General features: G+C 48.1%; 1 protein-coding gene across 2 annotated transcripts in view; it reads right to left on the reverse strand.

Moving 5' to 3' along the window:
- Positions 1–2,654: 2,654 nt before the first annotated feature.
- Positions 2,655–22,904, reverse strand: part of sec22c (SEC22 homolog C, vesicle trafficking protein) — a 62,069-nt gene continuing 41,819 nt past the window's right edge. Inside the window, exons 6-7 of one of the 2 annotated variants that reach the window (XM_072508089.1) lie at positions 19,054–19,119; positions 2,655–3,701 (exon numbers count right to left, since the gene is read on the reverse strand). In XM_072508089.1, coding sequence (XP_072364190.1) covers positions 3,654–3,701; positions 19,054–19,119 — 114 coding nt within the window. In that variant the 3' untranslated portion in view covers positions 2,655–3,653. Of the gene's footprint in view, positions 3,702–3,727; positions 12,089–19,053; positions 19,120–22,904 lie in introns of those variants that run through there. The other variant, XM_072508087.1, reaches the window with a different exon arrangement.

The raw sequence follows: 22,904 nt of genomic DNA on the forward strand, positions 1-22,904 counted from the left end.
TTTGGAGGAAAATGTAACTGGTCTGATTAGTAAGTTTGCAGACGACACAAAGGTTGGTGGAATTGCGGATAGCGATGAGGACTGTCGGAGGATACAGCAGGATTTAGATTGTCTGGAGACTTGGGCGGAGAGATGGCAGATGGAGTTTAATCCGGACAAATGTGAGGTAATGCATTTTGGAAGGTCTAATGCAGGTAGGGAATATACAGTGAATGGTAGAACCCTCAAGAGTATTGAAAGTCAGAGAGATCTTGGTGTACAGGTCCACAGGTCATCGAAGGGGGCAACACAGGTGGAGAAGGTAGTCAAGAAGGCATACGGCATGCTTGCCTTCATTGGCCGGGGCATTGAGTATAAGAATTGGCAAGTCATGGTGCAGCTGTATAGAACCTTAGTTAGGCAACACTTGGAGTATAGTGTTCAATTCTGGTCGCCACACTACCAGAAGGATGTGGAGGCTTTAGAGAGGGTGCAGAAGAGATTTACCAGAATGTTGCCTGGTATGGAGGGCATTAGCTATGAGGAGCGGTTGAATAAACTCGGTTTGTTCTCACTGGAACGAAGGAGGTTGAGGGGAGACCTGATAGAGGTATACAAAATTATGAGGGGCATAGACAGAGTGGATAGTCAGAGGCTTTTCCCCAGGGTAGAGGGGCAATTACTAGGGGGCATAGGTTTAAGGTGAGAGGGGCAAGGTTTAGAGTAGATGTATGAGGCAAGTTTTTTTACACAGAGGGTAGTGGGTACCTGGAACTCGCTACCGGAGGAGGTGGTGGAAGCAGGGCGATAGTGACATTTAAGGGGCATCTTGACAAATACATGAATAGGATGGGAATAGAGGGATACGGACCCAGGAAGTGTAGAAGATTGTAGTTTAGTCGGGCAGCATGGTCGGCACGGGCTTGGAGGGCCGAAGGGCCTGTTCCTGTGCTGTACATTTCTTTGTTCTTTGAGAGATATTGTAGGCCTCGTCAAAAAGAAAAAGGAGGCAATTGTCAGGGCTAAAAGGCTGGGAACAGACAAAGCCTATGTGGAATATAAGGAAAGTGGGAAGGAACTTAAGCAAGGAGTCAGGAGGGCTAAAAGGGGTCACGAAAGGTAATTGGCAAATAAGGTTAAGGAAAATCCCAAGGCTTTTTACACCTACATAAAAAGCACGAAGGTAGCCAGGGAAAGGGTTGGCCCACTGAAAGACAGGGGAGGGAATCTATGTTTGAAGCCAGAGGAAATGGGCGAGGTACTAAATGAATATTTTGCATCAGTATTCACCAAAGAGAAGGAATTGGTGGATGTTGAGTCTGGAGAAGGTTGTGTAGATAGCCTGGGTCACATTGAGATCCAAAAAGACGAGGTGTTGGGCATCTTGAAAAATATTACGGTGGATAAGTCACCAGGGCCTGATGGGATCTACCCCAGAATACTGAAGGAGGCAAGAGAGGAAATTGCTAAGGCCTTGACAGAAATCTTTGGTTCCTCGCTGTCTTCAGGTGATGTCCCGGAGGACTGGAGAATAGCCAATGTTGTTCCCTTGTTTAAGAAGGGTAGCAAGGATAATCCAGGGAACTACAAGCCAGTGAGCCTTACATCAGTGGTAGGGAAATTAGTGGAGAGAATTCTTCGAGACAGGATCTACTCCCGTTTGGAAGCAAGCGGACGTATTAGCAAGGGTAGCACAGTTTTGTGAAGGGGAAGTCGGGTCTCACTAACTTGATAGTTTTTTGAGGAGGTCACAAAGAAGATTTTAGTTTAGACGGGCAGCATGGTCGGCACAAAGTTGGAGGGCCGAAGGGCCTGTTCCTGTGCTGTACTTTTCTTTGTTCTTTGTTCTATTACCATTCGCTGTGTTAAAAGAATCTCCCAAACAATCCCCCTAGTATCTCGAGCCCCAAACCTTCAATCGGTCTCCCCTAAAAAACAGCAATGATTTCAAAAGGAAATTGGGTGGGCACTTTAAGGCTACAAATGCAAGAAGGAATTGGGACTGGCTGGGTTACTCCTGAGGCTTCCCCACATGGATTGGATGGACCATATATAACTCTATATACACACAGAACAGACAGAACGTTGGCCAGTATATTTAGGATGGTGGAGTTTCTCTTCCCGCCACTCGAGGAATTGGTGGAGAGCACAACACTGCCAATCCCGCCTGCCCGCCCATTTAACACTCCAACAAGACAGTTCTTTTGGTTTTGCGGGGGGAGGGGGGGGGTACCCAATGTGAAAAGTAGGCAGCTAATGGAAATGCCGTCTCTTCCCCTCTTCCTGCCGGAGGCTTGAACACGTTTTAAGCTTCCCTTCTGTCCCTAAACTCCTCCTGCCAGCCTGAATATTTAGGCTTGATGTCCTAGACCCAACCGCATCATCAATGACCTTCCTCCCAACATAAGGTCAGATGTGGGGATGTTCACTGATGATTGCAACATGCTCAATGCCATTTGTGATTCCCGGATACTGCAGCAGTCGATTGAATAGCCGGTTTTGCTCAGCTGGCTGCACAGCTGGTTCTTGACGGGAAGTGAGCCCAACAACCTTGGTTCAATTGCTGTACCAGCTGAGGTTATTCACTGCTGTCTGAGACACCAACCAGTTTATTACTCAACCTTGTACTCAGGTGCTCTTGCGAGATAAACAAAGGACAAATAGAAGTTTATGATTCAACCAAATTTATTATTAAACACTGTAAAAGAATCCCCCCCCCCCCTTAAATTATCCCAAATAATAATCCCAAGATTCTGTGCCGATGAACCCAGTCAAACGGCAGGTCCAATTCTCGGAATCCTGGTTGTCTTTGTCTGCGAAGGTGGATCTCGCATGATGATTCCTTCCGTTTCTGGTCTGTCGTCGAATCTTCTCTGTTACCTCTGTTCCAAGTCTTCAGTGGGGAGGGTCCTTTATACCCCTCTTAGCGCCTTTCCAGAAAGTTCTCTGGCCCTCAGTCTCGGGAAGGGGCCACAATACCCAATGGAGTTGCTGATTGCAACTCTGGAGGACACCAGGAACCCACCCCCAGGGTCCATCTCTAGGTGTATGGTCCGCAAATAACCTTACTCCAGATATGATAACTCGGTGCCAGAAAGTCTAGCTTCGTCTGGGCAATCCACAACAATCGATCCATTTGAATGGGACCGATTATCTCCTGATGTGTTGTTGACAGGACAGGCCTATCCATCTCCTGTGTTCAGTGTATTCGAACTTGACCATCAGGTCTGCCTGGTGTTGACGGTGGTTTAACTTAAAATGTCCAATTCTTTAAGTGTCCAATCTTACATCGGGCCTAAAATTCAGGCCACTGTCCATTTTACAAGTTCATGAAGCCTTCTCAACCTTGCCCCTCGACTGAGGTGTGATGATCCTCGGTTTAATCACCACCAGTCAGCTCTTCCCCCCTCAAAGTGGAAAGCAGCCTATGGCAATCTAGGACTATGGCGACTTTACTCACTTTATATAAAAGGTAAAGTCACCGCACCTCCCCCTCCACCCCCACCTGGGAATTTGAAATCCTGCTGCTTATTACTAAAGTCTCCAACTAGCTGAGCGGTGGATAAGGTTTGTTCGCAGTATCTGGAAGGGCTGTATCGGGTTCATGAGCAGAGCCACGGGGCCATTCTTCTCCGATTCTTCACCCTGGCACACAAGTTGTGTTTTGCTTCCTTTCAGACTTTAATCAAGATCACGACTGCTCCTGGGCCTGCAATTGGGCCCTTGGTTCAAAATAAAGTAAAAGATGTTTGCAGAATAGGTCTTTATTTTTCAGTAATTCCCTCGATAATGCATAAAGAAATTTTAGTCTGACATGCAATGAAAATAAGACTAACGACAAACAAAGCATATAAAATATCGATACACATTTCCCTTTAGTTATTGCAGGATAGTGCAAAATGAATTGTTATCAAAGGTCCACCTTTTCACTCGAGGAAAAAGTTCATAAATATGCTTCGTAACAGTGTGCAAGATTTAACTGTACTGATCTGTAGTGAGGATGAGTTAAGTAGTCTCCTACGATGCTGTAAGATTGTACATGTACCTCTGACTGACACATAAAAACAAGACATTTTATTTTACAAAGTTTGACATAATCCAGACGTAACTTTTGAAAATAGTCTTCCATAAATCTTTTTTTTAAACTAATTAGATTGGAGGACATTTTAGGATATCAAACCATCTTGTTTTCTTAATTCAAGCAGCTGCTCTACGTGCCGCTCATTTTCTGCACAGATTTGCCACGAGCTTACCCGTTAGCTGTAAGACCTGGAAGGTAGCCTTACACCTCGTCAGCTTCACTGTGTAACTACTGTCCTTTCCATGTAAGGTTTTAAAAAGAGAGAATAAAAATGGGCAGGCGATTAGGCCACCCAGGAAATGCCACTTCTCAACAGTTCAGTATAAGCCATCCATCTGTGACTCAAAATGGACCTGGCTTCGGGGTGCCATTGAGCAGAGCCTGGTCTTTGCGTACGCAGTGTCCCATTTTGTCTGGCCAGAGAGGGGTATTATTGTAAAATAACATCCACAGGTTCCTTCGGGGCAGCACGGTAGCCTTGTGGATAGCACAATTGCTTCACAGCTCCAGGGTCCCAGGTTCGATTCCAGCTTGGGTCGCTGTCTGTGCGGAGTCTGCACATCCTCCCCGTGTGTGAGTGGGTTTCCTCCGGGTGCTCCGGTTTCCTCCCACAGTCCAAAGATGTGCAGGTAAGGTGGATTGGCCATGATAAATTGCCCTTAGTGTCCAAAATTGCCCTTAGTGTTGGGTGGGGTTACTGGGTTATGGGGATAGGGTGGCGGTGTTGACCTTGGGTGGGGTGCTCTTTCCAAGAGCCGGTGCAGACTCGATGGGCCGAATGGCCTCCTTCTGCACTGTAAATTCTATGATTCTATGATTCCGCATTATCAGCGTTTGGCTTGTACTTTGCAAATCACTCATAACTGTGCGTTTATTAAACATGGCAGGCTACACATGTCAATGCACCTTCCCAAAGGACACCTGCCAAACATGCAAAGCAAGAGCTGGTCACAGATAAATTATACTTTCTGCGATTCTAGAAAAGCCCCTGTAGCCCTTCTCAAGCCAATAAAAAGGCTGATCACATGGAGGAATGTTTTAATAAGTATTAAAATGCTCCCAACGTCTGTGGAGCTCAGCAGCAACATAGGAGCAGCAGTGAGCCCTGTGGGTTTGTTGTAATATTCCATCACTTCATCTGTACCACATCCTCACTATCCTCAGTTGACGCATATCCCTCCCCACCAGCATCAAGCTTCCCAAATTCAAGGGAATTTGGAACAATGTACCAACCACACAATGGATGTACTAGTTTAAGTAACACACCAACACTCCAATCGATCAGTGAGAACTGGGCCTAAATCCACTTTTTATTAGCTGGAGAAGAGCTACAGGGGCTTTTCTTTAATCGCAGAAAGTATAATTTATCTGTGACCAGCTCTTGCTTCGCATGTTTGGCAGGTGTCCTTTGCGAAGGTACACAGGCACATACACAGTTTGTGCAGGGATTGAGGGGGCAAGATGAGGCTGATGCACAAAAATGGACACAAACACATTGGCGCTTTTCTATGCTTCAAAAATTCTTATGCTCTCACACATAGCAAATCTGCCTAACTGCAATTCAACCATTCTGGTCTTGTGAACACAGGCAGAGCCATAAAGGCCTCCTGATATTTATCCAAAGCAAATGAGCCCACTGGTTGAGCATGACCTCAGCCACATGCAGCGCACTTGCTGAAATCATACATACAATCCCTACAGTGCAGGAGGCCCATCGAGTCTGCACCAACCCACTGAAAGGGCACCTTACCTAGGCCTACTCCCCCGTCCTATTACCATAACCCCGTATCCCCACCTAACCTGCACATTTTTGGACACTAGGGGGCAATTTTAGCATGGCCAATCCACCAAACCTGCACATCTTTGGACTTTGGGAGGAAATGGGAGGAAACCCACACAGACACGGGGACAAGGTGCTAACTCCACAAGTCCGGAATTGAATCTGTGCCCCTGGTGCTGTGAGGCAGCAGTGCTAAACACCGTGCTGTCGTGCCCCCCTGGAGATGGATCCCCTGCTAGCCCTTCCTTGATCATAAATACAAACTTTCTTGAATTACTTTTGAGATTGATGAAGGCGGCAAAGAAAAAAATGGGCTAGGTTGGAGTCTGGGCGGTAGTGTCAAGCGGTCAAATATCAATTCGCCTGCCTGCTGTACATCACTACCCATTTAAGACACAGTAATGGGAGAAAGCCAGTCTTTGAGCTTGTTCTGCCATTCAATTAGAGCAATGAAAACAGGGAGAGCTGTATAAAAGACGGCTGCACCGATAATCATCCACTTTATCGTCTTAAAATCAAAATCAACCCACTTAACGTCCTTCCAAAGTTAACAATCCCACAGGAAACCTCCGCCACATGAGCAGCTTCACCTTCCACACACCGCAAAATAGCACATTCCCCGTCTTTTCAATGTGTACAAAGCTTGATGTTTAAGACCATTCAAGAAGCATAACCAGATTGCCCTCATTATGAAGTATTTTTCTTGATGTAGTCACTGACGTGCAACATCTTCCACATGGATTTAGGGTTGCGGTGCTGTCTTTTCCCCTCTCTAAAGCAAGTCAACATAGTGTCGCGCTAATCGTTTTTTAAAAAAATCTTATAAGCTTAATGTTTACAACGAAGAATGCGACAGAGCTACACCTTTTCCTGCCCACATGTACTTACTCAGTGATGTGGCTGGTAATTGTTCCCAGATTTTCACAGGCTTATTTTTAAAGTCAGTGCATGGAAACTGTTCACTGAGGTCACATGTCTCCCCAGGCTTACCACATCGCCACTATTGACAAGTCAGCGCAGTGATCCAAACTGGTTCAGTGCCCCACTCGTGTAACTCTTCGCAAATCCGGTACCCCTGACAAAAACTCCTTCATTCCTGCAAAACTCCGGATGACACAGCAAGAGGCAAAGGCCAGCTCGGAGATCTCTGCCCAGGGTTCCCTCACTGTAAACTGCTGGGACAAAGGGTTGCGAATGTTTGGAATCCGCTACCCGAGGGTGGTGGGGTGTTCCATCGCAGACTGTATTTAAAGCTGGGATAGACATCTGCTTGGTCTCTCAGGGAATTACAGGACATGGGGGAGCGGGCGTGAAAATGGAGTTGTAGCGCAAGAACAGCCATGAACGCACTGAATGGCGGAGTCGTCTCGATGGGCAGGGAGATTTCCTCCTGCTTCTATTTCTTACAACAGTCCAAAGATGTGCAGGTGAGGTGGATTGGCCACACTAAAGAAAAATGAATTGCCCCCGTGTCCAAAAATGTGGTTACGGGAGCGGCTGGGGGAGTGGGACGTATGGGAGTGCTCTTTTGGAGGATCGGTGCAGACTCGATGGGCCGAATGGCCTTCTACTGCAGTGTGGGGATTCTATGATTGTCAGTCTGTGGAATCCTCTTCCTCAGTGAGCAATTGATGCTGGTTAATTGAATATGTTCAAGTCAGAGTTGGACAGATTTTTGATTGACCTACACTTGCTCCGGGGTCCTATGTTCTTACAACTCAGGCAGATTAACCAAGTAATGAAGAGTCCTGGTGCATTATCTTAAGTGGTTAAAATGTAGTCAGATTTAGGTCAAAGATAAAGGGGTTTTGTTACTTGCGTATTGTTAAAAATTTCTGTATTGTTATTGTTGCGTTTGCTTTGTAAGAGGGGAAAAATTGTTGCTTGGGAAAAAAATTTCAATAAAACATTAATTTTTTAAAAAATGTAGTCAGATGGAGCGATAACCAGAGGACACCGATTTAAGATGAATGGCAGAAGACATGAAGGAAAATCTTTTTTTCTTTTATGCAGCGAGTGGCTACTCTACCTGATAGTGTGGCGGAGGCAGGTTCAATCGTGGCTTTGGAAAGGGAACAGAATAAACACACAAAGGGAGAACATTTGCCAAGATACGGAGGAATGGTGGGGGAGTGGGACGAGATTAAACCGCTCTTGCAGAGAACCAGCACGGGTTAGATGGGCCGACCAGCCTCCTTGTGCGCTGTAACAATTTTGTGATTATACAGTACATCAGGTTTGAGCAGGAAGCCTTCAGCTCGGTATCCGCCGGCCGTTTAAATTTTGAGCTTCTTCATGCAGAATCAAGTTGTCACCGTTAAACGAGCGGATCGCAAAAATAACCGTTTTTGCTCCAAAATGTGAGCAACCCTGTTTAACGTTCAGCGATGTTAGAACACCAAAGACATCATCCATAGTACCACATTTACACAATACCGTTAGACAAGACATTGCATAGATGTTGAATAAATAAAATGCATTTTTTTTTTTTTAAAGCGCATCTTAATAACACATGCTGTAAAAAATAAAATAAAATCCCAATTGACATTGTGTGCATCGATACTGAAGCATGATTTGTAATCGGACGATCTAAGTGCACGGTCATTTTTGGTAAAATCATTTCTTCCTTGTTGCTGTGTCCAAAATTCCAGACAGCTCTATCTAACAGGGCACAATCTACTGGTCACGTCGCGCAACATGGCCGGTAGATGATGGAAGAGCCGGCTCCCGGCATCTATCCGGCTCGCTACGCCTCGTGAGATCAATGCCCATTGTGGACGGGATCACTTTTTGGAAAAGCTGCATATTAGAGCGAGACAGCTAGTCTCACTCGAATATGCAGTTTGCTGAGGTAACCGAGGCACTGGTATCCATCCCCTTCGCCTCGCAGATCTCGGGTGACAAATGTGGACCAGGCAGAATATCATACGTCTGGGTTTCCCAGGGGATTGCAGGCCCCCAGGTGCATGCCCTCTGAGCAGGGTGGTACCCTGGCCTGCCGGTGCCACCTGGGCACACTGACAGTGCCAGTCTGGCACTGTCCTATATTGAGTTGGAGCCCTGATCGCTCGCTGCACTGAGGAATTCCGGCTGCGGAGCTCCTCAGTGCAGAAGCCGGGGCCAAGTGTGGCCTCGGCTGCGCATTCCTTGGAGGCCCCGATCTACCCGGATGGGCGTTAGATAGCGGGGTGTTTCTCAGTGCTCCTTGCATCAGGAAACACCTGGCAAATCTGGCACATTGGGACTCTGTCCCCATTGTGGACGATCACGGCCACGGTGTTAGTTTTTTTTTTTTTAAAACACAATTTAAACACCACATGGAGTGCAGTGGTTCAGGGAGAATGCTGCTCCCATCACCTTGAGGGGCACCAGGGAAGGGCAATAATAAATACCAGCCTTGACACCTACATCAAAGCGAAAATAAATAAACCTTTCTCATGACACAGGCCGTTCTTCGGTATTTTTTCCAAGAGCCTCCACTCCCACTGCACTTGCGGGATCACAAGATAAGTCGAAGGATTAGCGTCCATTGATTCAGCTCTGACACAATGGGCCGAAGGGCCTTTTCTGTGCGGTAGACCTCTATGACTCAATGAGATCCAGAGCAAACAATAAAAATGGCTTAATACAGACAACACCCGACAATGGCAGATGATTAATGTGAAGCGGCTGCCATTTAACCCATGCAGCTTAGCACCGCCATTTTTAAGATTGCTGTCCATCAGGATTGAACCCCCTCGCAGCCAGAAAGTGCAAGGCCAGCGATAGTCGCAAGTCTATCCTTCAAACTAGACGCGCAGTGTCACGCAGCTGCTTTTGCGTTGCTATAAAATCCACGCCAGAGCATAAATAAACAAGACAGATTCACCAAGTATTAGGACACCCGTGGTATTATCTGAAGCAGTTTTATGATTTAAATGTGGGCACGAGATTCCCATTCCCTTCCCAGGTGCAATGCTAAAGGACAAGATTTTAATTAGGTATTTTAAAAGGCCTCCAATTCATCAATACCAACACCGCCCAAACAATATTACCTTCCCTTCAAAACTTGCTCCACTCACAGTGTGCACCATCTCATGGGTAATATGACCTGCAGTTAAATGGATTATACACCATCTTGGGGCTGCCAAAATCTGCCCTTTGGAGGCCCCTGATTACAATGAGTTGCACGGAATCATTGTGACCGTGTCAGGGTGGAAAGGTGGTATTCACATTCTGGATTAGGGGTGGGTTGAATGAGGGGAGAATAGGACACACGGATAGGCGGTGACGTTACGGGAAGGTTACCTTTGGGGTGGCGCTCATCGAGGGAGGTCTGGGACAGTTTGCCTTCAGCAGGAAACATCGAAAGATAGCCGCTCCAACTCTTAATTCCTTAAAGCAGGTCCCTGAACACCCCAACCTCCCATAAATAACAAGAAACGAGCGGCTGAATCGGGTGACACAGTCAACTTTGCTAAAGTAGTGACAGCGCTGGAGAAATGTATCTGGCGGTGAAACGGTGGAGAAAACGTTAACAGCCGAATCAAGATCAAAGAATATTTGACGCTTATTTCTAAAGAATTGCAGAGCACAGAAAAGATGAATTTGAATAACTTGGATGTAGCTGTTGCAGGAGACAGGTGTAAGCACAGCCTAAAATTACCCCCCCCCCCCCCCCTCCCAATTAAATGAAAAACAAAGACTCGTGAGCCAGACGAACTGAAGAGAAATATCACCGCCCTTCCCTAACAGTATAATTACTATCTGAAAATGTGAATTATTGGACTAAATTCTGACAATTTGTCTCCCGCCCTGTCCTATTAATTAACACTAATCTATTTTTAAAAAGTCATGATCAAAGTCTCACTCAGACACCAACAAGTACCACACGGCTTCTTCCCTTATTTTTAAAATACCTTGCGCCAATGTTTATCAAGGGCTGTGTTGTCCAAGCCGACTTTTGCCCAGGAATCTCAGTATCTAGTTCCAGGCCCGGTACAACACAACCTACTGCTGCGACAAGCTCCCACTCTGCCATCCCATCCGCTCCCTACTGCATCCCTCCAGACATGCCACAGTATCACTTGATAACATTTTCAAATCCCTGCACCTCTAAATTGACAATCCCAATCTAACCTAGGAAGCTATGTATAAAAGTTTGGGTCGCAAGTATCCAAAATTCCACACAAAACCCTTAATATTTACAGGAAATCATCCCATCAGTGAATATGAATCCTACACACAGTACGTAAGGTGAAAGATCTTAACACCCAGCCACCTGAGCACGGGCTTTGTAATTTAACATATGGACAACTTTTTTTGTGTGTCATGTAAAGTTATCTCTGATTCATTAGTAATACCTTAAAAGTGTAAGTAAAGCGCATGTGTCTGCACACTTTTCCCGTGACAGGTTGCTCCAGCAACTTTGGTTGAATGGAACCTGGCCGTGAAAACCTTGTAATTACATCCTCTCCACAGCAGGTGGGGCTGCAGCACCAGTACAGGCAAAAGGGTGCAATTACAGGGAGGCAAGTTGCCAATTGCCATTTTGAACAAGGACGTGGCGATTTACAATGGAAATATAAAAATAAGGGCAGAATGTCTGACTCCAAGGTTAAGGTTTGAGTACGTCTGCACTTCCCTTGTCCAATCCTGGTTCTGCCCTCTCAACCCGCTTCCCTTGAAAACCAACTTGTGGCCTCGACTCGCCCTGCGCAGCATCGGAGGACTTCGGTCTGGTTGTCTCTGTGGTTTTAGTGTCCCAAACTTGCAGATTAGTGTCAAGCATTTGGAAGGTAACACACGGTAACGGAGTCATCACCTTCCTCCCCTCCCAAGGAAAAATCTTTTCGCGGGGCTTGCATTTTGGGGTTTCCCCTGATGAAGTCTTGAGGGTTCTGTTTCTGAGGTGATGACAACAATATTATTAATATTGAAGGCACGTTTGAGGAGACTGGGTCGCCGATCCTTTCCATCAGTGGGGATGGTCCTTGGTCTCGGACGCTCCGGGGTGCCAGGCTCCGCAGTCGGGGGGGGCGTGTCAGGCTCCGCAGTCGGGGGGCGTGTCAGACTCCGCAGTCGGGGGGCCTCTCAGTCAGCTTTCTTGACAATATCTGATGCGTGGACAGAGAGGCCACCCCCAGGTGGAAGAGGATCTGCCAAACGTTCCTCAGTCCAAATAAATAAGAATTGCACATACAAATGAGAATAAACGCTCCGGCTGCCTTGATCGTCCTCGCTGAGGCGTAGAACAGGTACAGGTAACACTGGAAAAGGGATAAATGTAACCATTAAAAAAAAAATCTCTGCACATCATAGTGTTTGAATCAATCCACAAGACCACGCTTTATTCATACACGGCAGCTGAAGTGTTGTTCAAACAATGACCATCATCGAAACTGAAAGGCAGGGTCAACACAAATCGAAAACTACTTGATGTGTTACTTTAGTTCGTAATCCTCAGCAGGCTTAAACTCTCATAGGGACAGAAGGAGGGCGGCACGGTAGCACAGTGGTTAGCACAGTTGCTTCACAGCGCCAGGGTCCCGGGTTCGATTCCCGGCTTGGGTCACTGTCTGTGCGTAGTCTGCACGTTCTCCCCGTGTCTACGTGGGTTTCCTCCGGGTGCTCCGGTTTCTTCCCACAAGGTCCTGAAAGACGTGCTTGTTAGGTGAACTGGACATTCTGAATTCTCCCTCAAAGTTAGAAACAGCTCCCATTTCAAAGTTTATTCTCTGTTACTACTTCCGGTGGCGGCTATGAGGGAGTAGGTCGCACATTTGGTGGCCCCCGCTTCGGTCGGACTTTGGACCTCTTCCCCTGACTTTTTTGCGCTTTTGAGCACGGAACTGGAAAGCAGTAGTACTCAGGCACAGGACCCATACAGAATTGTATGGACCTAAGAAGCCGGAGGGACCGTAAACAGCAGAAGAAGTGGTCGAGTAAGGGCACAGTGGAGGCTGTGAGAGAGACTAGCATGGCTGGTGTTCAGAGCAAGGAGCCGACAGCCCAGCCCACAATGGAGCAGCTGCTGCAGACTATGCAGGAGGGCCTTTTGAAGCATGACAACTTGGAGCCGTTACAGAAGTCGATTGACCAGATGGGAAAAAGGCTGGATGATCAGGCTGAGAAGCTCCAGCAGTTGGAGAGGTCAGTGGAGGAGCAGGCTGACTTTCAAACGGTGGCGGATGTGGAGATTCGGAGGTTGAGGGCCAGCAAAAAGTGCTTCTAGAAAGGCTGGAGGACCTGGACAACAGATCTCGCCGGCAGAATGTGAGAATCGTGGGCCTCCCGGAAAGGGGGAAAGGGGCTAGACGCTGCCGCATATGTGGAGGGTATGGTCCAGAGGTTGCTGGGGAACGAGGTGTTCCTGCGCCCGCCGGTGGTGAACAGGGCACACAGTGTGCAGGTGAGGCAGCCGCGACAAGGGGGTCCCCCACGAGCGATGGTGGTACGCTTTCACAGGTACCTGGACCAGGAGCGGGTGCTGCAATGGGCAAAGAGCACACAAAGCTGTATTTGGGACAATACCACCCTGCGTGTGTACCAGGATTTGAGCGCGGAGGTGGCCAGGAGGAGGGGAGGCTACATGCAGGTGAAGGAGATGCTGTATAAAAACAAGGTGAAATTCGGGCTGCTTTTTCCGACGCGACTAGCGTCAGCACCACTATTTCGAGGAATCCGAAGAGGCGATGGACTGCGTTAAGAAGCAAGGGCTGGCCCTGAGCTGAGGACGTTTGGACTCATGTTAGAACTTTTAAGTATATGTGGTGTCTCCCCCATTTTGAAAAGTGCCGGCATGTTTGGGTCAGTTTCTGTCGTTTCTTTAGTCGACCTTGTTGGGGGGTTGGAAGGTGGTAGGAATGTATCTTCTTTTTTTTGCCTGCTTTTTGCGTGTTTTACCTGAATGTTTCCTGTTTGGGCTCTTTGATTAGTTGGAGTTTGGCTGGGGTAAATTAATAAAGAAAACAGTTAAAAGGGTTGGGTTAAAATAGATGCTTCAGGGGAACTTTGTGCTATCTTTTTCTGTGTCTGTATGGGAAGGACTGAAGAGGGCCGGTTACTTCTTATCTCTTTTTTTCTTGTTTAACTTGAATGGTGCTATTGTGGGGGTTGTTTGATCACCTGGAATGTTAGAGGGTTAAACGGACCAGTACAGGGACAGGACAGATCGGGCAGAGACAGACCGACTGATTAAGGAAATCCTACAGACGGACAGGAGTTACGCGGAATCCCCGAGGCCGGAGTTACTCAGGAAACGACAGAGGCTACAGGCCGAATTTGGGGTGCTGTACAGACAAGGCTGTAGAGCAGCTTAGAAAGGTAAAAGACGCGATTTATGAGCATGGGGAGAAGGGCAGAAGAATGCTTGCGCAGCAATTAAGGAAGCGGCTAGGGAAATAGGGAGGGTAGTGGATGGGGAAGGTAATCTAGTGGGTGATCCAGCAGGGCTGAACAAGGTCTTTAGGGACTTTTATAGGAAGCTGTACACTTCAGAACCACCTGGGGGACCGGGAGGGATGAGGCGATTCCTGGATGGACTGACCTTCCCAAGAATGGGGAGGGGGTTGGTGGACGGATTGGGGGCCCTGGTCAGGATCGAAGAGATATTGGGGGGCCTGAAGGTCATGCAGTCGGGTAAAGCCCCGGGGCCGGACGGGTACCCGGTGGAGTTTTACAAAATATTGGCCGGGATAGTGGGGCCAGTGCTGGTCAGGGTCTTTAACGAGGCAAGAGACAGAGGGCGTTTACCCCCGACGATGTCGCAGGCCACCATCTCGCTCAATCTGAAACGGGATAAGGACCCGGAGGCCTGTGGGTCATACAGGCCGATCTCTGATCAACGTAGACGCCAAGTTACTGGCCAAGATTTGGGAGACCAGAATTGAGGATTGTGTGCCGGATGTAATTGTGGAGGACCAAACCGGGTTTGTAAAGGGGAGGCAGCTGGTGGCCAACATAAGAAGGCTGGTCAACTTGATTCTGATGCCCCCGGAGAGTAGGGAGGTAGAGATAGTGGTAGCCATGGATGTTGAAAAGGCTTTTGACCGGGTCGAGTGGGATTATCTGTGGGAGGTACTAGGACGGTTCGGGGCGGGGTTCATCGACTGGGTTAGGCTGTTGTATCAGGCCCCGGAGGCGAGTGTAAGGACGAACAGGACGACATCGGACTACTTTAGACTGCACCGTGGGACAAGACAGGGCTGCCCTCTCTCCCCACTGCTGTTTGCGCTGGCCATAGAGCCGCTGGCAATTGCACTGAGAACTTCTAGGGGCTGGAAAGGGCTGGTCCGGGGGGGGAGTGGAACATAGAATCTCGTTATACGCGGATGATCTGCTGTTATATATATCGGACCCAATGGTGGGGATGGACGGTATTATGGCAACCCTGAGGGAATTTGGCCGGTTCTCGGGATACAAACTGAACATGGCTAAGAGCGAGTTGTTTGTAATTCAGGCGAGGGGGCAGGAGAGTAAGCTGAAGGGGTTGCCGTTCAGGCTGGTGGGGGAGAGTTTCCGATATTTGGGGATTCAGGTGGCACGGGACTGGGGCAGGTTGCATAAGCTCAACCTGTCCCGACTGGTGGAACAAGTGAGGCAGGAGGTCCGGAGGTGGGATGCACTCCCGCTGTCATTGGAGGGGAGGGTGCAGACTGTTAAGATGACAATTCTCCCACAGTTCTTGTTTGTTTTTCAGTGTCTCCCCATCTTTATCCCGCCTCTTCTTCTTTAAGAGGCTGAATAAAATTATTCTGGGATTTGTATGGGTAGGGAAGTCCCCGCGGGTGAAGAGGGTGATGCTTGAAAGGAACAGAGGAGAAGGGGGGCTGGCGTTGCCGAACATCAGCAACTATTACTGGGCGGCCAACATAGCGATGATAAGGAAATGGATGGTGGGTGCGGGGTCGGTTTGGGAGCGGATGGAGGCTGCTTCGTGCAGGGGCAGTAACTTAGCAGCCCTGGTCACAGCGCCTCTTCCGCTTTCACCGGCACGGTACTCCACCAGCCCGATCGTGGTGGCGGCTCTTCGGATCTGGGACCAGTGGAGGAGGCATGTAGGGGGGGTAAGAGCATCAGTGTGGACCCCAATCTGCGGCAACCACCGATTTGCCCCGGGGAACATGGACAGGGGGTATCGACTGTGGAGGAGGGGGGGGGGGATTGTGAGGATGGGGGATCTGTTCCTGGAAGGGAGCTTTCTGAGCATGAGGGCGCTGGAGGAGAAGTTTGGGCTGGCGAGAGGGAACGACTTTAGATACGTATAGGTGCGGGATTTTGTACGCAGACTGGTGCCGTCCTTCCCATGTCTCCCGCCGAAGGGGAGACAGGACAGGGTGGTTTCTAGGGGAGAGGTGGGAGAGGGTAGAGTTTCAGACGTCTGCAAGGAACAAATGGGAGCGGAGAATACGCAGGCCGAGGACCTGAAGCTTAAGTGGGAGGAGGAGCTCGGGGGGGTGGGGGGGGGGGGAGGGGGGGAGCTGGAGGACGGTATTTGGGCAGAAGCCGAGTAGAGTAAACACGACCGCAACATGCGCCAGGCTCAGCCTGATCCAGTTTAAGGTCGTGCACCGGGCCCGGATGAGCAAATTCTTCGGGCTGGAAGACAAGTGTGCTAGGTGCGCCGGAGGGCCAGCTAACCATGTACACATGTTCTGGTTGTGCCCTAACCTCAGGGGGTACTGGCAGGGATTCGCAGATGTCATGTCCCGGGTATTGAAAACTGGGGTGGTAATGAGCCCTGAGCTGGCAATCTTTGGGGTATCGGAGGACCCGGGAGTCCAGGAAGAGAGGGAGGCCGACGTTCTGGCCTTTGCTTCCCTGGTAGCCCGGCGACGAATACAGTTAGCATGGAGGAACTCAAAGCCCCCAAGGGCCGAGGTATGGCTATCGGACATGGCAAGCTTTCTTGGCCTAGAGAAAGTCAAGTTCGCCTTGAGAGGTTCACTACTAGGTTTCGCCCGAAGGTGGCAGTCATTTATTGACTTCTTCGCAGAGGAGTAAGCGTCAGCTGGGGTGGAGGGGAGGGACCTAGGGTAGTGTAGAGTAGGATAGGGGGATATTGAGGCAGGTCCGTGCGTAAACAGAGCCGTGGTTTGCACTATGTTTAATTTGTAATTTGTGTCTTGACTTTTTTTGCACTGTACAATGTCACTTTTTCTATATGCCTAAAATACCTCAATAAAATTGTTTGTTCAAAAAAAAGTTTGTTCTCGGTTTTTTGTTTCTTTCCAAATTCTTTCCTTGCAGTTTATTCTGCCCTCTTTAAACAAAATTGTATATGAGGTGTGTGTAATCGGCATGGCCAGCGCTTGTTGGCCATCCTATAAAACGGAGAGGCTCGCTAGGCCCATTTTAGAGAGCAGTTAAGAGTCAACCACAATGCTGTGGGTCTGGAGTCCCCTGAACGATATCAATAAACCAGATGGGTCATCATGAGACTTTTAATTCCAGATTTTTATTGAATTCAAATGGCACCATCTGCTGTGGTGGGATTCGAACCCAGATCCACAGAGCTTTACCCTGGCACTCTGGAACTCCGGTCTATGTCAATACCACCATGCCTCCCGGCTCTGGGTCACTGTCCGTGTGGAGTTTGCACATTCTCCCAGTGTCTGCGTGGGTTTCGCCCCCACAACCCAAAAGAATGTGCAGGGTCGGTGGATTGGCCACGCTAAATTGCCCCTTAATTGGAAAAAATAATTGGGTAATCTAAATTCTTTTTTTAAATACCACCATGCCATTGCCTCCCGATGCAGGGAAGGAACAAGCAACGGGTGAAAAAAGTATCAGGATCGGCAACCAAGGGATTGCTGGACTGCTGTAAAAAATCAATTTGATTCCTTTAGGGAAGGAAATCTGCTACCCTTACCCGGTCTGGCCTACATGTGACTCCAGACCCACAGCAAAGTGGTTGACTCTAAACTGCCCTCCGAAATGGCCGAACAAGCCACTCAGTTGTATAGGGATGGGTTACCAATGCTGGACACCCACATCTCGTGAACAGTTCTTTTTAAACGTCAGACAACGGAAGATGAAGGGAGGAAACTGCAAGGAGGGAATTTTAAAAGGAGCAAAAACAGACAATAAACTTTGAAATGGGAGCAGCTTTTAACCTGCTGTCCTTTTTACAAAGTATATACAACAAAGAAAGAGGCCATTTGACGCAACAGGCTGGTGTTTAAGCTTCACACAAGCCTCCTGCCACTCCTCTTCATCCAACCCTATAAACAGATCCTTCTAGTCCTTTCTCCGTCATGTGTTTCCCCTTAAAAGCATCTATACTAATTTCCTCGACCACTCCATTTGAGTGCAAGTTCCACTTTCCGATTACTCTCTCAGCAAGGAATTTCTCCCAGAATATTCTCTTTTGAATTTATGAGTAACTAGCTAATTTTTATGAAATGAAAATGAAAATCGCTTATTGTCACAAGTAGGCTTCAAATGAAGTTACTGTGAAAAGCCCCTAGTCGCCACATTCCGGCGCCTGTTCGGGGTGGTTGTTGCGGGAATTGAACCGTGCTGCAGGCCTGCCTTGGTCTGCTTTCTAAGCCAGCAATTTAGCCCTGTGCTAAACAGCCCCTGATGAACTCCGCTGAGAGCAATCCTCCTGGTCTTGCTGCCGACCCCCCTCAAACCCCTTCCCCTGCCACCCCCACCGCACCAATCCCCTCCTGCCATCACTCACCTGGGCCGGGATCCAAGGCCTCAAGTGTACTACTGGCAGCGGCCACTGCCTTCCCGATGGCGCTGCTGAGTACAGAAGAGCTGCCGATCTCTTCTCACAAGTGAGCAGGACTTTGGCAAGCCACGCCGTCCCCGGCCCTCAGGGGTCCTTGATCCCAGCGAAGGCCTGCTGCTGGTCTGTTAAGTGCCTGAGTAGCACAAGATGCAGCGAACCTTCTCAAAAAGAGACCAAGATCCCCATCGCCTTCAGAAGATTCCACCCCTGGTCTCACCCACAAGTAGAAACATCTTTTGTTATATCTACACTATCAAATCCTTTCATAACTTGAAGAATCCCTATTATGTGAACCTCAGCCTTCTCTCTTTTTTTGGGAAGCAATCAATGAGACCATTCTCACTCATCTGAACCAAACCCTTCTCTGTTGACCCAATCGCAAACCACCTGCACCCAATACAGTGACAGCTATATGAGAGTCATGCTAATTTAAAGTGGTTAGACGTGCAAAAACATTTGTCTGATAACAGTTGGTAGGAAAGATAACCTTACCTGAAATGCACAGGTAATAAAAGCTACGAGAAATGCGACAACTGTCCCTTTTTCTTCATCGCCATCCTGGGGGGGAAATAAAGTTGACAAAGTAATAATGACAAGAGCACCAAAGTACATTTACCATGAGGCAGCAGTGAAAGTTCAATCATTCCACTTTCTAAATTCAAACCTTTCTGTTGACACGGTATCATTAAAAAGTAGTAAGTCAGGCATTATCACATGACCAATACGCCAAATATGGAGGACGTTCCAATGAGATAAAGACAAAATAAATGGACAGAGGAACAGTGGATGAGATTTGATAAGGGCAAATGTAACGCACTGCGTACAGGAAGACACAAAGGCTAGGTGGCATGATAACCTGTGGCGGTGTTCAAACAACTGAGCGTGGAATTAGAGGGAGTCTGCCAGGTATAAACTCATTCAACATGTCTAATCATTGTAATGCTAATCAATGTCTAATCAATGTAAAGATAACAAACAGTGTGGTGAATTATATAGCCAGAAAAGTGTTGAGTAGAAGTGGGGGGGGGGGGGGGGGGGGGGGGGGGGGTAGTGTTCGCCAAAACAAAGGGAGGTATTCAATCGCGGACACAGTGCAAAAATGAACAAGGAGGCCGATCGCTAGCTCTTTCCAAGGGCCGGTGCAGATTCAATAGGCCGAATGGCCTCCTTCAGCACTGTAAATTTTGATTCTAAGAGAACGCTAAAAATATGGACTTTTCAGGTTGAAGGAAGACATTGAGAAGTGACCTTAGAGAGGCTGGCAAGGCAGTAATATTTCTCTGAAATATTATTGCAAACTCAATCGAGCTGCAGCAGCACAAACAGCACAGGTCTAAATTAATGAGGTGCCATGAATAATGTCATGCAGCTCTGCTGCTCGCTGGCAGATCAATATATGGAATTGACTATGGGGAGTAATGAAGGCAAAAATCCCTGGAATCATTTATCAATCGGAAGCTCTAATGGAGACTGCAACGTCTTTGCGGCTGGGGGAGCCGAGAGGAGTGCAATTTCTTCCCTCATCTGTATCAATTTTGTCAATTATCAGCTATTTTCTCCAGTTGTTATGCTTTAATTTGTAACTCGTCACTCAGATAATTCAATGAGAAAGGATTAGCAAACTTAACTTTTGCCTCAATCGATACCAATTCCTTGCGCCCTCCAAACTAAAATCAGCATAAAATTGCTTGTTTGAAAAAACAATTACAAGGAGAGAAATGTCACTAGTTGAGCCCGCACCTCTGCAAGCTTGGACCAAAACAGCGTTGTTTCAATGAAAGTACTTGAAGAGAATCGTGGAAAATATGTGCAAAAGAAAAGTAGAGGTGAAATTTGAAACGATGCAGAGAATTATAGGGAAGGTAAGAACAATGTTCGTCCCAGCTCTTTCACAGAATTTACAGCGCAGAAGGAGGTCATTCGGCCCATCGAGTCTGCACCGGCCCTTGGAAAGTGCACCCCACTTAAGCCCACACCTCCGCCCTATCCCCGTAACCCCACCTATTCTTTTTGGACACTAAGGGCAATTTAGCATTGCCAATCCACCTAACCTGCACATCTTTCGGGACTTGTGGGAGGAAACCGGAGCACCCGGAGGAAACCCACGCAGACAGGGGGAGAACGTGCAGACTCTGCACAGACGGTGACCCAAGCCGGGAATTGAACCTGGGGCCCTGGCGCTGTGAAGCAACAGTGCTAACCACTGTGCTCCCGTGCCGCTCATTTTTAAGAAACTCCTTTAAAGGAGTTTACCAACAAATCACATTTCCCCAGCTCCTTCCCACTAACCTGACATTTATATCGGCAGAACGATGAACTGCATTTTATGAGATGTTGCTAATCATGAGATGCTAAGCTCATAGGAAATAGGAGGTGTAGCCTATTCAGACCATCGAGCCTGCGCTGCCAGTGAACCATTCGATTTGAAATCAGGAATTAAAAGTCCAAGGGTGACGACGGAACATCGCACCCAGATTGTGTCCTCACCTGGTGCCCAAGTTGGGATTGAGAAAGGGAGTTCAATGAATAGGTCTGCCGCAGAAGTGGTCAGATTTGGGCAGCACGGTGGCGCAGTGGGTTAGCCCTGCTGCCCCGCGGCGCCGAGGCCCCAGGTTCGATCCCGGCTCTGGCTCACTGTCCGTGTGGAGTTTGCACATTCTCCCCGTGTTTGCGTGGGTTTCGCCCCCACAACCCAAAAAGATGTGCAGGGTAGGTGGATTGGCCACGCTAAATTGCCCCTTGATTGGAAAAAAGGAATTGGGTACTCTAAATTTTTATTTTTTAATTTAAAAAAAAAGAAGTGGTCAGATTTACACCTCCCCAGTTGGGTGGTTAACTGTGTGCTTCACCACTGCCCCGGCTGAGCTAACGTGGCACAGCCTAGAGATTGAACCTGCCATCATTTTGGCCTGCATTACTCAAACTATCAGCCAGTATGAAGTTACTGTGAAAAGCCCCTAGTCATATGTCTTAAATGAGCGACCCCTTATTTTTAAACAGTGATCCCTAGTTCTAGATTCTCCCACAAGAGATGTCCTCTTCACATCTGCCCTGTCAATACCCCTCAGGATCTTAAAGGCTTTGATCAAGTCGCCTCTTACTCTTCCAAACTCTACTGGACACAAAGCGAACCTCTCCGACCTTTCCTCATTGGATTGGATTTGTTTATTGTCACCTGTACCAAGGTACACCTAAAAGTATTTTTCTGCGAGCAGCTCAAACAGATCATTTAGTACATGAAAAGAAAAAGAAAATACATAAAAGGGCAACACAAGGTCCACAATGTAAATACATAGACGCCGGCATCGGGTGAAGCAAATAGGGGTGTAGTATTAATCAAGTCAGTCCATAAGAGGGTCATTTGGGAGTCTGGTAACAGCAGGGAAGAAGCTGTTTTTGAGTCTGTTAGTGCGTGTTCTCAGACTTTTGTATCTCCTGCCTGAGGGAAGAAATTGGAAGAGTGAGTAAGCCGGGTGGGAGGGGTCTTTTGATTATGCTGCCCGCTTTCCCCAGGCAGCGGGAAGTAATAATAATAGCTTGTCACAAGTAGGCTTCAATGAAGTTACTGTGAAAAGCCGCTAGTCGCCACATTCCGGCGCCTGTCCGGGGAGGCCAGTACGGGAATTGAACAAGGATGTCTCGGAGTGAGTACAGGACATTCTGGAGGGGGAGGGTGATCAGCCAGTGGTCGTGGTACACATCGGTACAAACAAGGTAGGTAAAAAAAGGGATGAGGTCCTAAAAGCAGAATACCAGGAGCTAGGAAGGAATTGAACCTGCGCTACTGGCATGATACTGCAGTACAAGCCAGCTGTTTAGCCCACTGTGCTAAACCAGCCCCTGTAGTGTAGACAGATTCAATGGATGGGAGGCAGGTTTGTGTGATGGACTGGACTGTGAAGTTTCTTGCGGTCTTGGGCCGAGCGGTTGTCATACCAGGCTGTGATGCAGCCTGATAGGATGCTTTCTATGGTGCATCTGTAATCTGTTTGGGAGAGCTCGCAGGGAGTCACCACGCTCTGGCACCATCTTGCTGCAGCACCCTTCCATTCCTGTTATTAGTCTAGTCAGCCTTCTTTGAACTGTTTCTAATGCATTTACATCATTCCTTAAATAAGGAGACCAATACCGGGCAGCACGGTAGCATTGTGGATAGCACAATTGCTTCACAGCTCCAGGGTCCCAGGTTCGATTCCCGGCTTGGGTCACTGTGCGGAGGCTGCACATCCTCCCCGTGTGTGCGTGGGTTTCCTCCGGGTGCTCCGGTTTCCTCCCACAGTCCAAAGATGTGCAGGTTAGGTGGATTGGCCATGATAAATTGCCCTTAGTGTCCAAAATTGCCC

This window comes from Scyliorhinus torazame, chromosome 6 (genome assembly GCF_047496885.1).
Source record: "Scyliorhinus torazame isolate Kashiwa2021f chromosome 6, sScyTor2.1, whole genome shotgun sequence".
In the NCBI taxonomy this organism is placed as follows: Eukaryota; Metazoa; Chordata; class Chondrichthyes; order Carcharhiniformes; family Scyliorhinidae; genus Scyliorhinus; species Scyliorhinus torazame.